Source organism: Nothobranchius furzeri, chromosome 16, assembly GCF_043380555.1.
Source record: "Nothobranchius furzeri strain GRZ-AD chromosome 16, NfurGRZ-RIMD1, whole genome shotgun sequence".
Classification (NCBI taxonomy): Eukaryota; Metazoa; Chordata; class Actinopteri; order Cyprinodontiformes; family Nothobranchiidae; genus Nothobranchius; species Nothobranchius furzeri.
Window position 1 is genome coordinate 25,117,533 of NC_091756.1, and position 26,075 is coordinate 25,143,607.

Sequence of the window (26,075 nt, forward strand, 5' to 3'; positions counted from 1 at the left end):
CGACACCCCTGCTTTAGATCATGAACACAGCTGATATGTTTGATTTAGTGATGAATTCCTTCTGTAGACACTAATGACGGCTGGGGTGAAGTTTCACACAGAAAGGAGATAAGTTTTGCTTTTGGTTTTTCTAAACAGACACTAGAGGTGCTAAAAACAAGCCCAAACTGCCCGATCTCCCTTCAAATAATAAAAAGTTGATTTAATGTAAGTTTGTAGATTGGTCAATAATTTCACACACATTTTACATAATTTCTGGTGATAAATTAATTTCAAAAACAGCAAAATGTGAGGAGCCGTTCGAGAGTCGAAAGAGCCATTTTACTGAGCCGAGCGGTAAAAAACTGTTCTCTTAAAAGAGCCGGCGTTCCCGTCACTACAGCGAATGTCTGGTTTTGAACATCAAGAACAGATTTTGATGTCACTGGAGAAGAGGTGGGGGCCAACCCGGACGGATCATCAGAAACATACATAGACACAAACAACCATTCACTGACTCATACCTAGGCCAAGATCTGCAAATCACCTAACATGTAGTTTTTGGTCTGTGGGATGAAACTGGAGTAAATGAAGAAAACCCATGCATGCATAGGGAGAACATGTCAAACTATGCAGAATGGCTGCATTTGGAATTAGGACCAATGACCTTCTCAGTACTTGGCAAGAGTACTACTATCAACTACCACCATTCAACCATTTAAATTACTGTTAAATTGTAATCTAGTAAGGAAATAGTAGACTTTGAAATGGTTCTTTTCCTTAGAATATGTGTAGCTTCATAAAACAAATTGTTAATGCTTTGTGTCAAAAATTTAAATGACACTGCTTAAGGGTGGGCCTGAAATTTCAGCTCAGTGGTCCGGTGTAGTCATCCAGGTGTGATACTCCTAAAATCTACAGAACGTACCACTGGAAATTTATAATCTGAGAATATCAAGGCAATACTAAGTGTTTAACAAACTTGATGCTCAACATGGGAAACTTTCTCCAGCGGATTCACGCAGCTAGACAAAATTTAATTTTCATTTTAGGTGATAGGGTTACTTAAGTGATCAAATTGTGAATCATGAATTTAATATGAATACAGAATATCCACAAGTCCTTTAAAGTATTGAATAATATATAGTTGCTCATTTTTGAGAAAATATAAACAGTTTATTGATAATTGAAATGATCAATTTAACTCAATGGAGTGTTTTATGATATACTGACTTACCATACTTTTCCTTACAGGGAGCTTTCCAAATGAGTTTTTTTTCCTATTGCTAACTTTTGTGACTGTCTTCTTGTAGCACACATTTTAAAAGTTTGACAAAAACATTCCACTCTTCTTTTTTAGGACAGCAGTAGCTTAAGAGGTAGAGCGGGTAGTCCAGTAATCGGAAACTACAGCATCGCATGGTACAGCTGCCATTTCCGCCTTATTCTGATTGGTTATTTTTGAGCTGGCTAGCCCCGCCCCTCATGGTGCTTTCTGCCTCTGAGTATCCAGACTCTTCCTCTGTGTGGAATAAACAGAGGGTGAGTCTGGCAGGCCAGGCTATTACACATGTCCAGAGAGACTGTGACCAATCAGATGTTTTGAAGCTCAATTAGACACTTCTGGTGTTAACACACATTTAACCAATTACTGAAATTTAATAGCAGAAATGAAAAAGTAAATTCCATACTGAGTGCTTTTTGGTATTTTAAAGCCCCTAGCATGTTAGAGCCAAAGATCTTTGATTAATGACCAATCTATAACATAATAAGTGTGAACATCCCCTAAAAAGCAAAGTCCAGGTTCTACCTCATGCACATTCTCACAGTTGCATAAGTTATGAAGCAACTTTTGCTTACAGCTTGTGGAGTCTACAGAATTCAATCCACTGCCCACAACTACTCAAAGGATAATGATCTTCCTTTTTGCCTATTTGCAGCCAATTAGCCTGCATGTAAATAATTCAGGCCTGTGATAAACACCATCACATCTGACTCCCATTATGAAGCAGAAACCAGCAAAGACCTGAGCAGGAGGAAGCAGTAGCAGTGGCTCCTGGAGCTTTGTTAAAACGCAATGCTGATACCAAATGCTGCACGATGAAGTACTTTCCAGCCACTAATTAACACACTCAGGCACTTTCTACTTTGTGCTTAGTAAATATACAAATTAGAAAAGCATTTCCACTTGTACTCAGCCAAGATTCGAAGCTCCGCATTTACCAAATCAAAGCTTGTCCTCCAGAAGTTTTCCAAAAGTTATCAAAGCACAAAATTGTGGACACGTTTTTGAACCCTCACGGTGAAACGAATGACCCAAAGACTGGCCCTGCCATTCCTGAGACATTCGACCAAAAACAAATCCTCTGGAAACAAAGCAGACACTCACATTGCCAGACACATCATTTGTTCGCTCCTTTCAGGCTGGCGACCGAGCTGTTATGAGTAACGCCACATAACACGAAGCTCCTGGCTATAAAGAGGGGAAAAAAAGAAAAAGCCAACCACTGATTTGTTAAATGAACAGATGACTAATTAAAAACACAGTAAAGTGTTGTATAATTAATGAGTCCATTAAGTTTAGGTAATCTCAGAGATCCAGAATTAACAAACGGTGAGAGGGACCAGGGAGGAGGTGATTAACAGTGTGGCCACATTGGTTCTAATTAACTACACAACCCCAGTCACTACTGGAGTCTGGGAACATATGTCAGAGTTTTATTTAGCTTTGAATTCGATGGACCAGTCTGACATGCTGGTTTTGCTGGATAAGACTGAAACAAAACCCTCAGACAACCAACTCAGTTTCTTTCTAAATCAACATTTCACCCAAAAACATGCTTGTAGTTTACAATAAACCTGCCTACAACTAGATTAGCTAATCTACAGATTAGCGTAAGTGGTATTTTGGTTGATTTGAGCATTTCTATGTAAACTAAAGGAACCAAAACTTTGAATAAAACAAGGAAAAAAATCATTTAAAATGTAAACAAAAATCTGATTATGCATAAAGAGTGTGATCACCTAGCCAGTTATACATTCTGCATTTGTCAAAATATTATTTTAGACGAAATAAAAAATAACGTTGCATTTACATCTGCCTTAACCGTAGGTCTGTGAAAGACCACACATAAGTAAGTTTGTCATCTGGACAAACAAAAAATCTTCCACTCGTATGGCAGCTTGGAGGAGGACTGCTTCACAAAGACTGGGCTAAATGTGAGTGCTTTGGGTTGGCGCCGGGGCCCACAGGCAGTGTTGTGCCCGAACGTGTTAACTGAACAATCGTTCATGAATTTGTTCATTTTTTTCGTGAACGTGAACTGAACTCGTTAGTATTTTGCCTGACAAACGTTAAAGTGAGTGCATTCGTCCTGGCGTGCGTGAACGGGTTCACGAACCAGTTCTGTTGCCGTTCTAGCTCCAGATCTCCACGGAGCTTTTCCGGTGCTGAAGCCTAGCTAAAACCAGAGGTGTGACCAAGTCACTGGTTTGCAAGTCACATCTTTTGTACGTTCTTGCTGTGTTTGTCTTCTAATTCCATTTTTGGTTCTCTTTTTTAAACAAAGATAAGGTTTCTCTTTACCTTGCTGACGGTTTTGTTTGCGGCTGCAAACATCTTCAGAGCTGACGCTGATGGTGGTGTCACTTCCTACTCCGTTTATCCGCGGGCAGCAGAGGACGTTGTCGCCCTCTGCTGCCCGCTCTCCCCTCTCCGATGATGCAGTCCCATCCACGATCCAACGTGTAAACCCCATCGTCCCTGTTCATGGTCCCACATCCACGTCTCCTTATCTCTATAGATTCCTTTATCCACCTTTTGTATTTCTGTTGTTTGGTGTTGCAAAACAAGAGCAGCAAAACAAGAAGCAGAAAGCACGATAAAAAAGCCAGCCGTAATATATCACTGCACAAGAGAAAACCATATAATGGACTGGGACAGCACAAGGATCATAAACACAGTCTCTCCAATGTGTCCTGGTCTCCCTTTAGGCCTCCTCCTGGTTGGAAGTGCCCGGAAAACCTCACCAGGGAGGCGTCCAGGAGGCATCCTGACCAGATGCCCGAGCCACCTCAACTGGCTCCTCTTGATGTGGAGGAGCAGCTAATCTACTCCGAGCCCCTCCCGGATGACCGAGCTTCTCACCCTATCTCTAAGGGAGAGCCCAGCCACTCTGCAGAGAAAACTCATTTCGGTTGCTTGTCTCCAAGATCTCATTGTTTCGGTCACTACCCAAAGCTCATGACCATAGGTGAGGGTAGGAACGTAGATCGACCGGTAAATCGAGAGCTCCGCCTTCTGACTCAGCTCTCTCTTCACCACGACAGACCGGTACAACGCCCGCATCACTGCAGATGCAGCACCAATCCACCTATCGATCTCACGCTCCAGTTTTCCCTCACTCGTGAACCCCGAGATCCTTATACTCCTCCACTTGGGGCAGGACCTCATCCCTGACCCGGAGAAGGCATTCTACCCTTTTCTGAATCATTAATGACGATGATAATAAATAAATTCCAGAAATAAAGCTCATTAAAGCTTCATTTATTTGCTGAAACAAGCAGAAAGTGCAACTGAAACTGATTATAAACAAAGTGCTGCTGCAGTTAGCAGAACAAGATCAAACCCAGAGCAAAGAATGATTTATGATTTTTGTCCATGTCGTGCCACTTTTGTGCTAAAATATCAAATATGCTCAAGTCATCATCAAGTCAACAGATGCAAATCAAGTAAAGTCACAAGTCATTGGCGTTCATGTCCGAGTCAAGTCGTAAGTCTTTATAGATTTGATCAAGTCAGAAGTCATTAAAAAAATGACTCGAGTCCAAGTCATGTGACTCGAGTCACGTGACTCTGGCTGAAACATCCTGTTAACCATCCGTCCATCTATCCATCCATTTTCTGAATACCCGCTTGTCCACGTAGGGTCGCGAGGGGGCTGGTGCCTATCTCCAGCGGGCAATGGGCAATCAGGCGGAGTACACCCTGGACAGAGAGCCAGTCCATCGCAGGGCAACACAGACACACAGGACAAACAGTCACACACACACACTCACACCTAAGGACAATTTAGACAGACCAAGTCATGTTTTTGGATCGTGGGAGGAAGCCGGAGTACCCGGAGAGAACCCACGCATGCACAGGGAGAACGTGCAAACTCAATGCAGAAAGATCCCAGGCCAGGAAGTGAACTTAGGACCTTCTCGCTGCAAGGCAACAGCTCTAACCAGCGGGGCTGGTGCCTATCTCCAGCGTTCAATGGGCAATAAGGCGGGGTACACCCTGGACAGAGAGCCAGTAGTTTCTTCATATCAAAAAAAAAAAAAAAAAAGAAAGAAAAAAAAAACGGGGTTAAAGGGGACTACTCGCAAATACTTTTATTTTTAAATCTGCATAGAATTCCAAGTTAGTAACGATTTGAAGCAAAAACCTATGTTGATGTAAAGGTTTAAGAAACATTTGTTTTAACAGCTATGAACTGTTTTGTAGATTGGAGCTTAGCTGCAGCTAAACTACACTGCAAAAACTAATGTTCAAGAAAGTAAAAACAACCATGTTTTTAGACATTTTATCTCATCTGCAAAATCAGCACTACTTGAAATAAGGTAAATATTATTAAATGTGATCAGAATTGTTTTTGGTAAAAAATAATCTGACAATGGGGTAAGCAAAAATTGCTTGACTAAAATAAATCTAACTTTAGACTATTTCTGAACTTTGTGCAGTGTTAGCTCATCAGTCCTGCTCATGTAAACTTGCTTATCTGTAAACATAGGCTATTCATGGTACAACAGATTGAACACCTATTTCTTTTTTTACTTTATTTGTTTAAAGTCCCTCCCGTGCCCGACACGAACGTTGGCAGATCATAAAACCACACAAGCAAACCAAATGTAATCAAACACCAATACACACCTGCGCCAGTCATACCCCTCCTGCACAAATGCGACAAAGAAGGGCCCTGCGGGCCGCCTACTGACTACCACTGCTCTAGATCATCGACATCTATACTGGACAATTCGTGTCCATAGACTCCAATTATAAGTTTTTGTGCCAAAATGGGAGGTTCCGACTTAGGGGCGGATTTAGCAATTTGGGGGCCCAAGGAAAACACAGACATGGGGCCCCTTACATAAAATTTTCGACAATCTTACGTTTAACTGGATTTGTGAAACTCTCCCCTCTTCTGACACAAGTTATTTTCCCTTTTTATTAGTCCTTCTCTTTTTTCCTGTCTTTCTCTCCCTTTGAGTGCCTTCTTCTTCCTGTCGAGCTCCTGTGTGTTTGCCTTTGCTGTTTTTTCCCATTTTCTATTTTGGTCTATGTTTTCCTCCCTTTAAACATTTTCCATTGTCTTTCCTTTTCTGCTTCCTTTGATGTTTACATTGAAAAATGACGTCATTTTCAGAAGTGAAAATAAAAGCTTTTTAAAAGCAAGCTGCTTCTTTCGCTTATTGGAGCCCCTAGGATAACTCCATTTCATGCTTCATGTTTTACCTACCGCTTCGAGTTTGTTACGAACTCTCCCACCTCTCTTCTTCATCTTCTTCTGCTTTCTCTTCTTCTTTTCATTAGTGGTCTTATGGCACTTGGCAAACAACAATTTCGCCACCAACTGGATTGGACTGGAATGACTACCAATCACTTCCTGTTTGTGCATCAAGTCTTAAAGGAATGGTCCATTGTGGCACTAACAGAGGGGTGCCAACAGTCAGGGCTAGGGGGCCCCCAATATAAGGGGGCCCCAGGCGGCCGCCGACCTATGCCTAATGGTAAAACAGCCACTGTTCCCACCACCGCCATTTTGACCGTGTCACAGGTTCCGTCAAGCCCAGACAATTCCAAAAAAGGGAAGAGAGGTGGAGCTGAGGGTGGGGCTGTAAGGCTGGGATCAAATGATGACACCAGTCAAACTGAAGCGATGTAGTTACAAGCTAACCCAAAGCTAACGTGGAGGTGGGAGCTAAGCTAACGGAGGTAGCAACCTAGCTACAACCGGAGTTAACTGTGAACAACATGGAGCTTCTGAGCCAAAGATACGCTGGGCTGACCGCTGTGTAAAACCAGGTGGAACACAGAGGTCTCCAGAGAGCTCCAGTTGCGCTTCCGGTCGGCAACAAGATGGCGCCTGTGCTTGGCTTAGCCACAGTCACCGGCCACTTTTTCAAACTTTTCTCCACTAACCTCCTCTTTTCCTCCTTGCTCCTGTCTGCGATCCTCTTCAGTAGTGTCCCTGCTACCATCTCCTATGATCGCCAGACTCTTTTGTCCTTCCGTTCGTTCACGATCGCCCAAGATGCAACGAGGACGTACCATCCTGTTTGTTTACCTGAGCGGCGCACTGGCCCAGAGCCGAACGATGATCACGAGCTACGCACTTCCAGCTATGTTTGTCCGGTCCCGGGAAAACGTCGGAGGAAAAGAGGTAAATGAGCAGGAATCCAGGTGAGAATAAGACTTCTCTTAAAGCGTGGTTTATCTAGTAAACATCGGCGCAATCTTCTAGCTTCTTGTCCTTTGTTTGGTGACCTGAGCGCCACTTCCGCATTCCTGGCAGGCCACGTTGCAGTGCGGTTCATCCGTCAAAGTTTTTTAAGGTCGGTTTATCCTCATTCCTCAGTGGTTTCTCCTCCTGTTCTCTCCATAAGTGGTTTTTATAAACACCGTGGATCTAACCCTGATCATTTACATCCGCTAACTCCAGCTGTTTCTGTAGTTTCTGATTCCTCCACCTCACTCAGCATGGCTCTATTAAATACCCGCTCTGATAGCAATAAGACCTTCCTGCTCAATGATCTAATTCTCTCTAAAAACCTGGATTTTCTGTTTCTGACTGAAGTTTGGCAGCAAACATCTGATTATTCTGGTCTGATTGAACTCTGCCCGAGTGGTTATTCTTTTCTTAGCCAGCCTCGGTGTTCTGGTCGTGGTGGAGGCCTAGCTGTTGTTTTCAGAGACCATCTTCCATGTAGCTCTACAACCTCTGGCCACTTTGCTTCCTTTGAACTGCAGCTGATTAAAGTCGGGCGTAAGGACCCGTTCTACTGTGCTGTGGTTTATCGTCCACCTGGTCCAAACAGTTTTTTCCTTCAGGAGTTTAGTGACTTTCTATCCTCCTTTGTGAAGCTGTCCAGACTGGTGATTGTTGGTGATTTTAACATCCACGTTGATGATCCCTCTGATCACTTTGCCATGAATTTCTCCAGCCTTATGGACTCCTTCGGCTTTACCCAGCATGTCTCTGGCCCCACACACACCAGGGGGCATACTCTAGACCTTGTTTTTACCCTGAGTCTAAATTCTGACAGTGTTTGTCCTGAGCACATTTATATTTCAGATCACCATTGCATTTTCTTTAACTTGTCAGTTTCTGCGTCCCCACCTCCTGCTCGCCGTATGGTTAGTTCTCGTTTTCTTAATGAGAGCACAGCTAGCAATTTTTCTGCTGCTTTTGATCCACCCTGTTCTTCTGATAATGACCCAGATTCCTTAACTTCTCAGTTTAACAAGCACTGCCTCTGCATTCTGGACAACATCTGTCCTGTCAGAACCAGAGCAGTTCCTGCAGTGAACCCTACTCCCTGGTTTAATGACAGCCTTTGCAGCCTGAAGCACCAATGCAGATAAATTGAGCGTTTGTGGAAAAAAAAAACCCCATCTCCACGTCCATCTGCTGCACCTAAAGGATCTTCTGACATCCTTTAACTCTGCAGTCAGAGACGCCAGGGTTTCCTATTTCTGGCAAAAAATGAATGGCAAAAAAAAAAAAAGTTTAAAAAAATTATCTCAGACTGTGATTGTATTTCTTTACAAAAGTTCTCCAGCTGTTTTGTGACATTTGTGAACTTAATAATTTACAGTGGCTGCTTGACTTAGCATGGTATTTTATTTTAAATTTGTATTTCAGTGAAGTAGTGCTGACACAAAACACTGATGTAAGACTTAGACCCTGGTCACGCTGTGGGTAAAAGTTCTTTTGACGTTTTTGTTTCTTACCAACACTTTGAGCATAGTTACACACACAAGCTTAGAGCAACTTTATTAAACACTGCAAAAAAAGGAAAAGAAAGGCGACACATTTTTATAATGAAAGGTCTACAAACCTCATGTGGTAGACTAAATATCTGCATGCTCGGGAGCAAATGCATGTGGGCGCATGCACGTCGTCTACCCATTTCCCCCAAGGGAGATGCACAGCGTGTCAGTCTACGAGGCTGTCAGTGCCTGCTCTCTGACAGTCTATAAGTTCTCCTGGTTCACTTTTAGAATAACAGCCACCTCCTTATTGAATAACCTCTGTTTAACCCAACCCTTCAGTGTGCCCCTCATCTACCTCAAAAAAACAACAAAAAAAACCAAATCTAAGCTCAATATGAGTCCAGTTATTGATAAATCCATGTTCCATATCCCAGCCGCTACAAATTACCATATTATAGGGCTTACAGGTATTAGTTTTTGGAGGCCTTGACCCAAATCAAACAAGACATACGTGAATTAGTTTTGTGTGTCTGGACAGGCGGTGATGGAGACACTGGATGCAGTCAGAGAAGGAGATATGAGGGGGAACACGGAGGACCAGACATATGAGCTGTTAGAGGGAGGTATGGAGGTTGGCGTCATCTGTACTCAAAACTGATTAGTCTCAGAAACGTGCAATAATACACGCAATGGTGACCACTGCTCATGCAATATCCACGCTACTGCTTTCCTAGCTAATTCAATTCGGATCCATGCATTTACAGTGTAATCTACTATCCACATCAGTGTGATAAAGGTATAAAGAAGGTTCTGGTAGGACACCTCTTTACAAGCACATGTAGACAAAAATGGGGGAGATAAAAGAAAATCCGTACTAGTACTAGTAGAAGTAATCTTGGGCATTCTGAGGTTTTTTTTGTAGTAGTGTGTTTTTGGTCGTCATCCTGTTGGAGGACCTATGACGTGAGACAGAGGCGGTGCCTCCGGAAACCAGGCAGAACATTTAGTTCCAGAATACCTTTAGTCTTGAGATTTCACTGAACTGTGAGCCAGATTCAGCGAAGCAGTTCCAGAACAAAACCAAACCTCCTGTTCTTTTGTTTGAAAGCTTCATTTTTCTTCTGTAAACATGGAGCTGATGTGATTTTCCCAAAAGCTCCAGTTTGTCTGTCTAAAGATTATTCTCCCAGAATTCCTGTGCCTTGTTAGGCATTTTGGCAAATTCTAGTTTTGCTTAATAATTAGATTTTAACACTGCTGGGTCCTCTGCGGTCATCTTCTATTAAGTGTACCTTGTCTCTAACAGCGACGGATGGTGCGACCACGCCCTGATGCACTTTGATTCCTGAAAAAGTTGTTCGGGACTCTGGTTAAAGTGTTCACATCTGTTCAGTTTTTCTCCTGTGTCCACGTGCAGGGAGGTTGTCATCCCTGTGGATAATAAAGTCTGTGCAGGCACCAAGCTGCTCGGAGATGATCTTCTAGCCCAGTGGTTCCCAAACTCTCCAGTTTCAGACCCAAATTACAGTCATTGTCATTAAACAATCACCTCAAGACTCGCTGAGTAGTTCTTAGAGTCCCAATCCCACCTTTGGGGAGGACTGCTGCTTGGAGCCTTTATCTTTACCATTGTTGTTAATTAAATGTCCTTAACTTTCTGTGGGCCAACACACACACCACCTCAGTCACTTCAGATACAGGTCATTTCATTCTAAAACTCTGGCTTCCCCACTTCTGCTGAAATAGGGAAAAAGTCCTCATCTTCATTGGTGACAGCTGGTGTCACCCCAGGCTCAGCATCCTGCGTTCCCGCTGCTCTTCCCCCTCTCACTCTCCCCTGCAGCGTCACATATTCTGAAGCCTCCGGTGTTGGATTACAGATGCCGAAACGTCGGTGTTAGCTCAACGCAGACTGTGCAGTCCCACAGGCTCACGGATTGTAAACAGTGACTTCATCCCTATTTGGCCATTTTCAAAGGAGATCAGCTGACAACATGCCAGCCAGCTGAGAAAAAAATCCGTTTTAACTTTAGGGAGCCAACAATTCTACCAAGATGTGTAGGTTGTTAAGTTTTTCAATATATTAAAACAATATATCTGGCCATTTAGCCCTCATACTGGTACTTGCTGCTGGTAAGTCATTTTTAATTTATTTTTTTCACTTTTAGGACACTATTCCGTGAAGTGTTGGCTCCCTTGTCAAGGAGCTACACTTTAAGGACTCTGGATTCTGGAGTTCATTACTAAGAAAAATAATAATTTTCCTTTTATAAATGCATTTATGGCAGCAAAGCGCTTCTTTCTAAAACATGCTAGTACAAGTCAGTTCACAGAACAGCCTGGCCACGATTCCGTCCCTCCAGGCTGGAAACTGAGGATAGAGTGACGAGTTTGCCAAAATAAGGAATCAGCGCCGCCATCACTCCTCCACTATCAACACTTTAGTCTCCCACAGAGGGATGGCAGGGAGCAGGGAAGTGAACGGAAAATACCTTCTGAAGATGAGAGACAGATGGCTGGACTACCTGGGGGAGAAGAATGACACACAGATAAACTCACAGTGATTCAGTTACTCTTACACTATCAGTAAGTATTCTCTATATGTGGATGAGAGAAAGGTATGCTGGCACATAGGGAGTCCTTTCCGGCCGGCTCATGAGGTCACCGGAAGAATGACAACATGAATGCAACTGAACGGGGCTAAAAGAGTTATTTTCTAATCTGCTTTACCTCACGCCCTGGATCACACACATGTTGTACCATACCTTAAATGAAAACTAATGATGGTTGTTTCAACAACGCCTGTCACGTACTTTGAGATTTAACAGCTTGTAAAAGTTCATAATTAGCACGACTGCGAATTAGATATTAGTACGTGACCACAGAATCTCCTCTCCTCTAGCGTAGCTGCTACTTACCACGTGGCCAGATTTATGGTGGTTCTTTCCTCCTGAAGGAAGGATTTGAAGTTTGCTGAACTTACAGCCATTTTTCCTCTGTTTTACTTAGCTTCTGGTTTGATGACATCAATTTAGTGATGCACATTTGTAGTCCTGGACGTATTTTCGTACAAAACCTAAAATAAGCACTTTCATGACATCAGAATGCGTCACAAACATCATATGTAAAATCCATGGCACATAAACGGGATTAGACAACAACTTTTATAGCCCCATTGACTTGCATTTATTTTTTCATAGTTCCGGGACCCGTTGTCTAGAAGTGGATGGACGTGACTTAGGCTCCCTATAAATGCTGCTCATCCCACAGCGTTGTTCAATCCATTTTCTTAGCACAAATACTCAAAACGAAGGAAACTTGTGGCATGGCTATGTGTAAAAAAATGCATAAAATCAAATAAACTGGATTGGTGCATACAGTAAAAAAGTATGTTAAACATTATTTATGTAGGACTTTACATGTGAAATGAAAAAGTGCTTCATTAGCCTACAATGGATTGATTCTAAAATCAGCTAGATTTCAAGTTATCTTATTCGCTACATTCATCAGGGGTTAACTACTATTTTTAAAGACTGACGGAAATCTCAGTTTTAGGCCTTTTATTATTATTATTATAATTTTTATTATCACTTTTCACGAAAGAGAGAACATCTGAAGTCTGTCTTCTTTCAATTAGCAGCAAGTCCATGTAGTCCTCAGACCTTCTACTTACATTCCGCTCTTCCTTTGGTTCAGGGATGGAAGCCTCTGGAGGGTTAGACTTGGGTTCATTGTGGGCCTGCTGTCATCATTAAATGTCTTGGTGGCCCTAAACAATGGAGCCCCACAAACCCTGTTTAAAGAGCAAGTCACGTCCCTAGCAGACTCTTAGTCCACCCACACTTCCTATTTGAAACATGCACCAAAAGGAGGCGTTGCCTAGGCCCCACACATGTGCGATATTTTACACCAGTTGATGGGTCAACAAAAGTGGGCTTCCCACAGTGGCCCCATCTGAGTCTTACACTGTGGGCCCACATGTCAAAGTCAAGGCTTGCATGATACAATACCCAAAAGCTTGACTTGTATAATGATGGTTGGAGGGTAAGTGTCAGCCTCTCCACTGCTGCCCAAATGACCATTGACAGTTTATGGAGAAACCGTTTCCTTTGTGGTGATGTCACCCTGACTCAGGCCTCTGATGACTCAGCACCCAATGTGAAGGTCTCATTAATTTAGGCCACTTAAGGCGATTTTCCAGTTAGACTTGTTTTCTAATGAGGCAGGGCAGGACGATTAGGTGATTAGGGTTATGGCTGCACTGTGCTTTTTTAGGCATCCAGAAATGGACAGAATCTAGCCCTCTGTCTAAACTGTGAAGGAGTCATTAGATAAACAGACGACACACTGAACAGTCCTCTACACTTAAAGAAATGGCCTAAGTTGTAGTTTTCACTCAGTCTATTTCACAAAACGTGTGGTCACAATCACCATGTTAATGACACCTCGAGCAAATACGGAGCCATGACACACTGTCAGACGAGAAAAATGTTCTTACTGAAACTGTGAAAGAGAGGTGAAGACGGACTGTACAAGTGGGCCTATATAAAACTAAAACAAAACACTCAGGGAAGAACAGGAAAGCAGGAGATTTCCTTGCAATGTGTCTTAGCAACCTATATTTGTTAGTTTCCCCATCTACGCCAGATTTCTGTGGCCCATCCAGACATCCACCTTGCAACCCACCATCTGCTTTCAGCACCTTGCTAGTCTGTCTGGTCCGAAAAGGTGAAAGCAGTGGCTTAAATTGTGTGTGCGTGTGTGTGTGTGTGTGTGTGTGTGTGTGTGTGTGTGTGTGTGTGTGTGTGTGTGTGTGTGTGCGTGTGTGTGTGTGTGTGTGTGTGTGTGTACATCACAGTGAAGACCAATGACAAGCTTTTGATCAGCAAACTGAGGACATTAGTTCAAAAGTGAGGACATTTTCCTGGTCCTCCTGTTGGTAAAATGTTACAGAGCTGTACTCGTTAGTTTTAGAGGTATGGTGTGAATTATGTTTTAGTTAAGGTTAGGGTTAGGAGTAGACTGGTTATGGTTAGAGTTAGGGTTAGGCACAATCCAGTCACTAAAATGAATGGAAGCCAATGACGATCCTCACAACAAATTCTAGAAGAGAATGTGTGTGTGTGTGTGTGTGTGTGTGTGTGTGTGTGTGTGTGTGTGTGTGTGTGTGTGTGTGTGTGTGTGTGTTTGTCATTTGGGGTGGGAATTAATGAGTTTTTATCAATATCAATGGCATTGTCGATTCTGTCTATTGATCCAATCCCTTATCAAATCCACATTAGTTGAACAGGTGGCAAAAAACAAATTGCGCACAACTCCTGCAATATAACAGCCAGTTTCTTTATGATAAATAATCAGTTGTACCTGTATCGGTTGTAAATATCTTTCCAAATATTCTCCTTTATTCTCCCTGTGAAAGCAGTCATCTTCTTGTTCAGTGCAGTATTGCGGTAGTTTTTGTAAAGTGGGAAAAATCTCACCACAGGTCAGACCTTTGTCACTGGAGTCTGCTAGTGTGGAGATATATATATATATATATATATATATATATATATATATATATATGTATATATGTATAGTAAATGAAGCTAACATTATAGGTAATGTTAGTTAATTAGTTACCTGCAGTATTAACAGGAGAGGACATGGGAACATCACTGCTGCTGCTGCATTGAAGTTCACTAGTCCAGAGCGGGTCAAAACACATCAATAACTACAAGATTTCTTGTATTTTGTGGCAAAAGGCTTTTATATATTCATAATGCTTCCTCCCTTGATGAAATATCTACTTTGCAATTATTGCAAGTTACCCTGCTGTCAGTGGGAACCGGTTTTCAACAATAACCGATTTTCAATTCCCAAGCCTAGTGTACATGGTGTAAGTCAATGAGTTTTTATTTTTTTGCAAAAAGTGTGTTTACCATGACATACCAAACAATACCATCCCAAATCATACCATACCATACTGTACCATATCATACCATACCATACTATACCCTACCATACCGTAAAATACCATACCATGCCGTAAAATACCATACCATACCATATCATACCATACCATACCATACCAAACCATACTATACCATACCATACCGTAAAATACCATACCTTACTGTAAAATACCATACCATACCGTACTGTACCATATCATACCATACCATACCGTAAAATACCATACCATATGATAAATGATCTGCACTTGTATAGCGCCTCTCAGAGTAAGGACTCCAAAGCGCTTTACACTACAGTGTATCATTCATCCATTCACACACACATTCACACACTGATGGTGATGAGCTACAATGTAGCCACAGCTGCCCTGGGGCGCACTGACAGAGGCGAGGCTGCTGAGCACAGGCGCCACCAGTCCCTCCGACCACCACCAGCAGGAAAACGTGTGTTAAGTGTCTTGTCCAAGGACACAACAGCAGAATTCTCTGTCCGGAGTCGGAATCGAACCTGCAACCTTCCGATTACTGGACAACCCACTCAACCTGTTGAGCTACTGCTGCCCCTTAATATCATACCATACCATACTATACCGTACCATACCATACCGTAAAATACCATACCATACCATACTGTAAAATACCATACCATACTGTACTGTACCATATCATACCATACCATACCATACTATACCGTACCATACCATACCATACCATACCGTAAAATACCATACCATACCATACCATACTGTAAAATACCATACCGTGCTGTACCATATCATATCATACCATACCATACCATACCATACCATACCATACTATACCGTACCATACCATACCATACCATACCATACTGTAAAATACCATACCATACCATACTGTAAAATACCATACCATACCGTAAAATACCATACCATACCATACCATACCATACCATACCATACCATACCATACCATAGTGTACGGTTGTCACGCTGAGAGCAGGAGGTTAGGACCCAAATTGCAGAACACCAGATCACTTGAGGCAGGAGCGGTTGTTGAAAGTAAAATCCTTTATTTAGGCTGATGGTTGAATATCCCAAGGGGCAGGAAGCCAAACCGAAAACCAGCAAAAAGAAACTAAACTACAAAACAAAGCTCATTCGTGAGCAAGACCCTGGAGTTCCTGCGAAGGACAGAACAATGCTGAAAAATACAATGGACCAACAAACACTGAGGGACAGAACAGGGTTTTTAAACACAGATGGAAGCAATCAGGGGAACAGGTGACAGATAAGAGGAGTGAGATCTAGAGGGAGGACACATGCCATCAATAAACTAAATGGGGGAAGAACTAAGCAGGGGGGAAGATAAACCATAACCTATAAAACACTGAATAAGTAAACCTAAAGACTAAGGGCAAAGATAAACAACTAATAACTAGAGGGATGAGGAGGACTAATACAAAATCAAATAGGAACTACCAGGGAGAGACTAGAAGGAAACATCAGGAAAGCCTAGAGTGAGCTGGGGAACACAAGGAGACACAAGAGGAGAACCTGGAGTGAGAACAAGAGGGGCTGGGGACCAAAGGGACACAGAACATGACGGTAACCCCCGGGACCAGGGGGGTCTTGGAGTCCGACGAAGCGGAAGCAGGAGCCGGGACCAGGGGGGTCTTGGAGGCCAGCAATGGGGAACCAGGAGCTGGGACCAGGGGAGTCTGGGGGCCGGCGACGGGGGACCAGGAGCCAGGACCATGGGAGTCTTGGAGGCCGGCGACGGCGAACCAGGAGTCGGGACCATGGGAGTCTTGGAGGCCGGCGACGGGCAACCAGGAGCCGGGACCAAGGGAGTCTTGGAGGCCGGCAACGGGGAACCAGGAGCTGGGACCAGGGGAGTATTGGAGGCCGGCGACGGGGAACCAGGAACTGGGACCAGGGGAGTCCGGGAGACCGGCGACAGGGAACCAGGAGACAATGGGCAAGGACCGGGCCGGCGGTGACTGCTGCCGATGACCGGCCTGGAGGCAGAGGGGATGAAGACACTAGAGTCTGAAGGAACGAGGATCCTGGATGAGGAGGAGGAAGGGACGAAGACTCTGGATGAGGAGGAGGAAGGGACGGAGACTCTGGATGAGGAGGGGGAAGGGACGAAGACTCTGGATGAGGAGGCGGAAGGGACGAAGACTGGATGAGGATGAGGAAGATATTCTGGATGAGGATGAGGAAGATATTCTGGATGAGGATGAGGAGTAGGAAAGGACGAAGACTCTGGATGAGGAGGAGGAAGGGACGAAGTCTCTTAATGAGAAGGAGGAAGGGACGGAGAATCTGGATGACGATGAGGAAGGGTCGAAGACTCTCGATGAGAAGGAGGAAGGGACAAAGACTCTGGATGAGGAGGAGGAAGGGACGAGGACTCTGGATGAGCATGAGGAAGATACTATGGATGAGGATGAGGAGGGGACGAAGACTCTGGATGAGGAGGAGGAAGGGACGAAGACTTTGGATGAGAAGGAGGAAGGGACGGAGACTCTGGATGAGGAGGAGGAAGGGACAAAGACTCTGGATGAGGAGGAGGAAGAGAAGGAGACTCTGGATGAGAAGGTGGAAGGGACTCTGGATGTAGATGAGGAGGAGGAAGGGACGAAGACTCTGGATGATGAGGAGGAAGGGACTCTGGATGTGGATCAGGAGGAGGAAGGGACGTAGACTCTGGCGGGGACGTAGACTCTGGAAGAAGAGGGGACGTAGACTCTGGAGGAAGAGGGGACGAAGACTCTGGAGGAAGAGGGGACATAGACTCTGGAGGAAGAGGGGATGTAGACTCTGGAGGCAGAGGGGACAAAGACTCTGGAAGCGGAGGGGACGAAGATTCTGCAGGCGGAGGGGACAAAGACTCTGCAGGCGGAGACGGAGGCGCCAGACGTGGCACTGACAGGGCTGGTGCTAGAGCCACCTGGGCGGGCTGGACCGGAGCCTCTTGGGCGGGCTGGACCGGAGCCTCTTGGGCAGGCTGGTCCAGAGCCTCTTGGACAGGCTTGACCGGAGCCTCATGGACAGGCTGGACCGGAGCCTCCTGGACAGGCTGGACTGGAGCGTCTTGGACAGGCCGGACCGGAGTCTTTTGGATAGGCTGGGCTGGAGCCTCTTGGACAGGCCGGGGTGGGGCCACTGCTAGACGAGTATGCGGTGCGACCTCTGGGACCACCGCTGGAACTGGATACGGTGCGACCTCGGGGACCACCGCTGGAACTGGATACGGTGCGACCTCTGGGACCACCGCTGGAACTGGATGTGGTACAACCTCTGGGACCACCGCTGGAACTGGATATGGTGCAACCTCGGGGGCCACTGCTGAAACTGGATACGGTGCAACCTCTGGGACCACCGCTGGAACTGGATATGGTGCAACCTCGGGGACCACTGCTGAAACTGGATACTGTGCAACCTCGTGGACCACCGCTGGAACTGGATGCGGTGAGACCTCTGGGACCAACTGGATGCGGTGCCACCCCTGGGACCACCGCTGGAGCTGGATGCGGTGTTGGGGGGTGGAGCTCGGACTGAGGTTGCTGGGCAGGAAACACCTGGGCTGGAGGTGCAGCTCCGACCGCAGGAGGCTGCTGGCTAATTTGGCTGCTGGCCATAAAATACCATACCATACCATACCACACCATACCATACCATACCATACCAAACTGTACCGTACCATACCGTAAAATACCACACCACACCTTACGATACCATACCATACCATACCATACCATACCATTCCCTAAAATACCATACCATACGGTACGATACCATACCACACCATACTACACCCTAAAATACCATACCATACCATACGGTACGATACGATATGATACCATACCATACCATACCAATTTATTTATAAAGCACAGTTTGAGAATAACATGGCAGGTAACCAAAGTGATGTACATAAGAGAGCCAAAGGCTCAAACATAACAACAGAAAAATAACTATAAACTGATGAATTAGTTCAAATGCAAAAAAGGTGAAGTATAAAATGTTAAAAAGAGCAATCAAAGAGAAGAAGCAAAAGCATCATGCCATGAAGATAAGAAGAAAGAAAATGATTTCAACTCACTAAAATGACTGATAAAACCAATAGGGCTAAACATATCACAAGGTGCAACTCTAAGAGCAATTCAGAATCAGCTTTATTGTCATTGCACCAGCATCCTGGAGCACAGAAATGTGTCTCATTATTCATAATTAAACTAAATGAGAAAAGAAAATCAGCTCTAAGGTGTGCAGAAAAGTGAGACATGGCTTACGAGGCTCGTGCAATTTTTAGTGTATGGGATCAAGCATGGAAGGCGATGCTGAAGGAGTGTGTTTTAAAAGCAGACTTGAACCTACTGAGGAAAGGAGGCAAACGTACATGGACAGGTAGAGAGTTCCAGAGTTTCCCCCCCTTTATTTGTAACAAACCTTTGGAACAATTAGCAGCAGGTGGATGGCTGATCCAAGAGGACCTGTGGGTACATAAGGAGACAACAGCTCTGCCAGATAAATTGGAGATGGACAGTTTAAAGCCTTGTGTACAAAAAGCAAGACTTTATAATTTATCCTAAATTCACTGGGAGCCAGTGTAAAAGTCAGCAAGAATAGTGTCTGTTGGAATTGGTTAAGAATCTAGCTGCAGCATTTAGAACTTCCTGTAGTCTGCCTAAGGCAGATACATTAATCCCAATCAGCACAGAATTAGCGTAATCCAGACGGGAGGTAATGAACAAGTGAATGACGGATTTAAGATGCCGGCGATTGGCGATGGATTTAAGACGTGTGGTGCAGCGAATTAGAAAAAAGCAGGACCTGAAAGTGGTGTTGACTTGTGAAGTCGCAGAGAGGAATAAACTAAACAGGTTAAATTATGTGCAAACAACCAAAATGAAGAATAATTTCATATGTTCCAAAGTCTTTTAAAGAATATGTAGACAAATGCAGCCTGTGATATAAGAAGCAGTTTCTTTCCTGTTATCGTGATTCACAAACGATCATCTCCTGGAAATCACACATTTTATTATTGTCAAGGTCTTTCCAGGAGTAAAGTTGTGTAACTGAGCAGTTGTGACAAATATGATCTCACCTTGTTTTAAATCTATATATATATATTTTATTAAAAACACACATTAAAACATTTAGGTTTACTATCTTGCTTGCTTGCACAATCAGCCAATGCCGTGGCAACAACTTAATACACGAAGCGACTTTAAGATGATGAGTCTAAAGTATCCAAACTCATCAAGATGACGGCCAAAATGGTCAAGGTCCATGCAGGCTACAAAAAAGGCGGCTTTCTTATGCAAAAATTGTTTTGCTGTGATTCGGCAGCAAAACTCAGGCTCAGGTGGTACTTACCCCCAAATTCCACTACCTCCGCTCCGCTCCGACACGAACGCCGGAGCAAAATCGGTCCCGTTCTAGTCAATCAGAGCAATTCCACTACTGCAGCCATGCTCCGGCAGTGTGGCGCCGTGCGCCGCCCTCTGTTCCGGCAAAAATAGAATCGATCCTATTTTTGCCGGACGCCGGAGCACCTCCGCAGTAAATGGACAGAAATCACAAACGCCCAACAGGAAAAGGAGCAAACACACTTTCCGTTTTTCACAATAAATCGATAAACAAAAGGCGTTTTTTGTTTCATATGCACAGGTTTAACAACTATCAGTGGCGGCTGAAGTTTAAATGCACAAAAGTAAGCCATAAATACAGTTTCCACTATCAAAGTAGTCACACTTTGTTGATCCAAACACTGCTGATCTGTCAACACAAATGATGGGCAGATTAAACAGTTCATTTCGATGCTTCTCCCACACAACAGGTGTTTGGATCTAACTTCCGCGTTTATTGCTCGGACTGTATCGCAAGATCTCGAAAATCCCACGCATGCTTGTTTGCCCACCTCAGGTCTCCGCACCGGAGCGGAGCCGTTGTAGAGCGGGTACCAGTAAAAATTGAGTTTGGAAGCGAGCGGCTGTGGAAGGCGGGGGCGGACCGGAGCAGAGCGGAGCGGAGGTAGTGGAATTTGGGGGTAAGGTGTCAAAAGTGGGTCTAGAACATCATCTTCACACAATTAAACCACCAGCAGCCGCCTGGACCATTAATAGGCCATACTTTCATGTTGACACCAGATTCTGTTTCGACCATCTGAATTTTACAGTTACAATCAAGGCTCATCAGACCAGGAGAGATTCTTCCAGTCTCTAATGGTCCAGTTCTGGCTGCCCCGTGTGAATTAAAGCCACAGATCCCACACACGGTGTGGTCTTCTGGTGCTGGAGTCCATTTTGCTATGGCACGTTTCACATATAACATTACAAATGTGCTTCACAAAAACAAAACTGATAAAAACTGATCAAGTAAAAACAAATCTCAATTACAGATAAGAGACAGGGGACAGAGTCCAGAGCCAATCAACTACAAGGGAGCTTATGGGTAAAATGCTCATAAGAAGGGGTAAAACAGTAGTAGAATACCCATATGATATGACAATGGTGTGAAAACAATACTAACAACTAGGAAGGTCCGATATTATTGGTCTAATAATAATATCAGCCGATATCGACATTAAAATTTGATATCAGAAAATATTGGTATCGGTTTTCAGACTTTCAATGACACGTTTACATACCATACACAAATTATACATCAAACTCCTCAGCTACTTCTCTCTCTCAAAATGCCAAGATATAACAGACCTGAGGTAATGTTTTGGTGTATTTGGCACAACTTGTGAAGTAGAAATTTGCCCTGTGTGTGGACGTACGCTGTCCTCACGGCTCGTAGCTACACGTAGCTAGATAGTTAACAAACAACCAAAACAAACAAACAAACAAAAAGAATAGTAACCCAAGGCTTGCTTTTCTTATCTGAGGATCTTTATGAACGGTATCACCAAAGCTACAACATACAGAATAAAACTAAATACACTAATACACATCTTAGCGTCACGAATGAGATTCAGCTGCTGTTGGAGACTAAGGCCCTGTCCACACGTAGCCGGGGATCTGCCAAAACGTAGATATTTTTCTACGTTTTTGGCCTGTCATCCACACGAAAACGGAGTTTTTTCACACGAAAACGAATCTTTTTAAAAACTCCGGCCAAAGTGAAGATCTGCGTTTTCTCCGTTTTGGGTGTCTGCGTGTGGACGGACATAACCGGAGTTTTAAGGTCCGCAACGTCACTTTAAGCGACAAAAAAATGCTGACATCACATGTGCGACCTGTGTTTACACTAGCCGGCATCATGGAAGCCCTCAGAGCTGCGCTCTGTCACTACCCGATCCATCAATTGTCCAAGCGCTTTTTGCTTGTTTGTTTTTGCAAGCGGAATTACTGCTCCTTGCGGAAGACCACAGACAAAGGACAAGGTTAAGAACGGGGGAAGTACTGCCGCCTACAGGTCTGGCATGTCCTTAACAACGTATTTATCCGGGTACGTTTGGACAGAGTTTGTTTTTAAAATGCGGTGTGTGGATGCAAGTTTCTGGAGGGGCGGATATTCGTTTTTAAAAAACCCCGGCTACGTGTGGACTAGGCCTTAATAAGCTGAAGAAGTTGTCATTTTGCACATAAAATGTTATGCATGATAAAATCTGGATCATGTGGTCTGAACAGGAAATAAGTAGGTAAACCTGCACTGAATGGCCAGGTACCCGTTCAGTATGCAACTGCAATAAAAGTACATTAAAAATCAAGTTCATTCATATTTCTAACACATTTCCAGTAGTCTCTAGTAGGAATAAATGCCTTGTAAGTTGTTCTCTGGGGAAAAAGCTCAGATGTTCCCGTTTAAGGACATAGAGGTGAGCAGGAGGAGAAAGCGTCAGGAATTGGAGTCTTGTTTCCTTGTTTTCAGACATCTTCTGATCTTTTATCTCCACATATAATTCAAGCCTGGAGGAGTTCTGTCGTGTTGTGGAGTTGCTAATGCTAACGGTTAGCTTTGACTAGTATAAACGTTCTTTGCTTTCTCCTGGACACTAAACCACCATCAACAGACTTCCCCGTCACAAGCCGAGGTAGGTGAGTCCGTGAATGTTAAGCGACAGATTGACGTAGATATGTCAGGCTTTTTTGAACCAATTGTTTTTCTGTCTATTTTGTATTAGAAGCTAATGCATGAAATAGGAGTAGGAGACTATTTTCACATTCAGCCTGCATGTTTATCTCAGATCATTTACAAAAACAAAAAGTAAAAATGGTTTCTCAGTGAACCTGCTCTTTAAAACCTCTTTAAATGACCTGTATGTGAATAGCACCTTCTTAGGGTTGTAAACCCCCTAAAGGCTGATTCATGCTTCTCCGTCTACGTCAGCGCGGAGACACACAACGCCATTATCCGTCCTTGCGGATAATTGGCAGGCACGCAAGAATGTACGGAGTCGAGCCCACTTTTTTTAAACATCGGTCAAATGAGACGGAGAACGCAAGCTTGTGATTGGTCGAGCAGCACTGTCGTCTACACCGCCGCCATTGCGCCCTCAAAAACATAAACAGAGCTGAGGAAAACTAGCGGCAGACACGGAGAAGCTTGAAGAATACCTCGCGAAAAAACTCTAAAAACATGAACGTTTAATTCCCCGTGACTGGAGGAGTGAAAATATGTGCAGCAAGCCTTTTATTTTTTGACAGAAATGACAGGAAACGTGGGTTTAGAGGTGGTGAGTGCATGAAGAGGTGGAGGAGGATGAGAGACAAATTTGTCTGTGTTAAAAAGTCTCTTATATACAAAAAACACAATATAAATACAATATCTTGGACCGATGCATGACAGGATTCCACAGAACAGCGCTACGCCCTCTGTTGTCCTGCCGGAGAATTGCTTTGCAACACTCTCCAGGAGACGGAGAAGTATGAGAGCAAAATGCTTCCGTCAGTCCGTGCGTGTCTGTCCCTTGCGGAGCTGACGGAGAAGCATGAATCAGGCTTTAGGCACTGCACAACCCAATCAGTCATCCACCCATTCACACACTGGTGATGATGAGCTACAACATGGCCACAACTGCCCTGGGGCGCACTGACGGAAGCGAGGCTGCCCAAAACTGGCACCAACAGGCAAAGCAGGTGAAGTGTCTTGCCCAAGGACACAACAGCAGCATTCTCTGGTGGGATCGAACCTACAACTTTCCGATTACTGGACAACCCGCTCTACCTCCCGAGCTTCTCACATCTTGTGTATAAAGTCACTGATTCTGTACAAGAATATGCAGTGGTTGAATGAAACTCAGTACAACAAAAATAAATGTGCTAGCCTTTACCGAACATGGAACTAAAATGTTGTTTCAGTAGCAGCACAAGTGCTTGGTGGAGCAAATGAGTGCCGTTTGTGTTGGCTGCATGCACAGCAGTGCAGTCAGTCACCATAACACTGCCCTGCCCCTGATAGCCCTGACGGAGTCGTTTTGTCTCGCTGTTGCCGTCACAGAAAAATCCAGGTAGGGATTTACTAAACAAAATAACGTCTAAAATCAAGACACGAGAAAAAGAAAAAGCAAGTGAAAGAAGCATTATGAGACCTCTCCCCTGTGTTTACCTTTGCAATTTTGTCCAATTTGTCTAAATTGCTTAGCTGACCTCTTTGAGAAAAAAGCACATGCTTAATGTCAAAAAAGCAGCAAAATATGACTGATCACCTTCATTTTGTCCATTTGGCTCCTTGGCGCAAGGTTCTAAATTGTGTATTCTTTCCATGGCGCCAAACCACCCGCCCTGCATTTAATTAATTTCCTCTTCTTTTATAGGCTACGTCTAAAACTATACAGCAGCTTTTCTTTATGTATCGTGAACTTTTCCTGTCACTAGAAGAGCCGCAATGTCTCAGCTTTGGTTAATCATTATTTACACTCTCCTAAATGATAGAATTCAACCCATCTCTGGTATTTTTGTCACCCCTGAGTTGCTTTTTTAGGGTATGAAAGAAGAAAAAAGTACAGAAATTCATTTGTCAGGAACAGATTGTTAGAAGATGAAATCACTGCCATCAGAACCAATCAGAGAGTAACGTAGGTGAACTTCTCTCATGGCAGGGTAATAGGTAAAATGGCTTTTATAACTCACTGGAGGAGGGCAAATATCTAGACCAATTTCCTTGCTGATTTGGCTTCCCATGGATCATTGCCTCGTAGTTCTACTGGCGCAAACATAAAGGCAGGATTGAGACAAAATACCAACATTAGGGGAGATTTAAGATCTCTTCTAGGTCGCATTCAAATATAAGCACCTCATCAAGTGTACAAGGTGCAGATATGATCTTAATGTAATTCAGCTCATTTGGAAAACCAATTGGAACACAAATGACCAAGTCACATGCGCTTTATTTAGAGATGAGGGCTGCCATGAGTGAAGCACTCTTGTTAACACGCACTGTCAGTTTCAGATTTTTAATGCACGTAAACTACATTTCTGTCCCTTTTTTCCTTACATTGTAGCCAAAAGGTTGTTTTCTTTTCCTGCTCCATATTTAATACAGTTCTGGGCTTGTTTATCCGAAGGGCCCCGGCGTTTCACGTAAATGGGCCATCAATCCATCAACTCCATGGTGGGTAACCTTACCAGGCTTGTTTCCCAAGGGGTTCAGGCGGTTCTGCGGAGGGGGCTGGTCAAGGTGAGCTGTGGGCCCAGGGCTATGTGTGTATCTGAGCTAGAAGCACTGACAGCATGGACACATGCAATAAGCTGTCTGGTGAAGCCTGCACCTTCTGATGTTGTTGTTCTTTGCATAAAGTGGCATTGACATAAATTGTTTTGATTTACTTGACCATCTGCAGCATGCTTTTCGAAATATGAACCATCAAAAACTTTGGAAATGTGTTCAGCTGAAAATAATGATGCAACAAAAGTCTGGGTTATTTTGCTGGGATGAAAGAAACGAAGTACAGGGGCGTGCGTCTTGATGCATGGCAACAGTGCTGCCATCGCTACAAAACAAGACGTTTTCAGCACCTTCCAGAATGAGCTGTTTCAGAGCTCTGTCATAATGAGGGACTTTTAAAACAAGGGGTTTATTTCCCAAAACCAAACATTGAGACAATGGATGGATGCTTTTTATTCACAAGTGGATGATTTATAGATGGTCGTGTCTCATATGTCAACACAAAGTGATGCAAAAGTGAGTTTTATAGAATGTTTGCATTCATATATATATTTC

General features: G+C 43.8%; 1 protein-coding gene across 1 annotated transcript; it reads right to left on the reverse strand.

The window, feature by feature from the left end:
* Positions 1–17,334: 17,334 nt before the first annotated feature.
* LOC139063442 (uncharacterized) lies at positions 17,335–18,561 on the reverse strand. Its single transcript, XM_070545299.1, has one exon. The coding sequence runs from the start codon at positions 18,559–18,561 to the stop codon at positions 17,335–17,337; it is 1,227 nt and encodes a 408-aa protein (XP_070401400.1).
* Between the last annotated feature and the right edge of the window lie 7,514 nt (positions 18,562–26,075).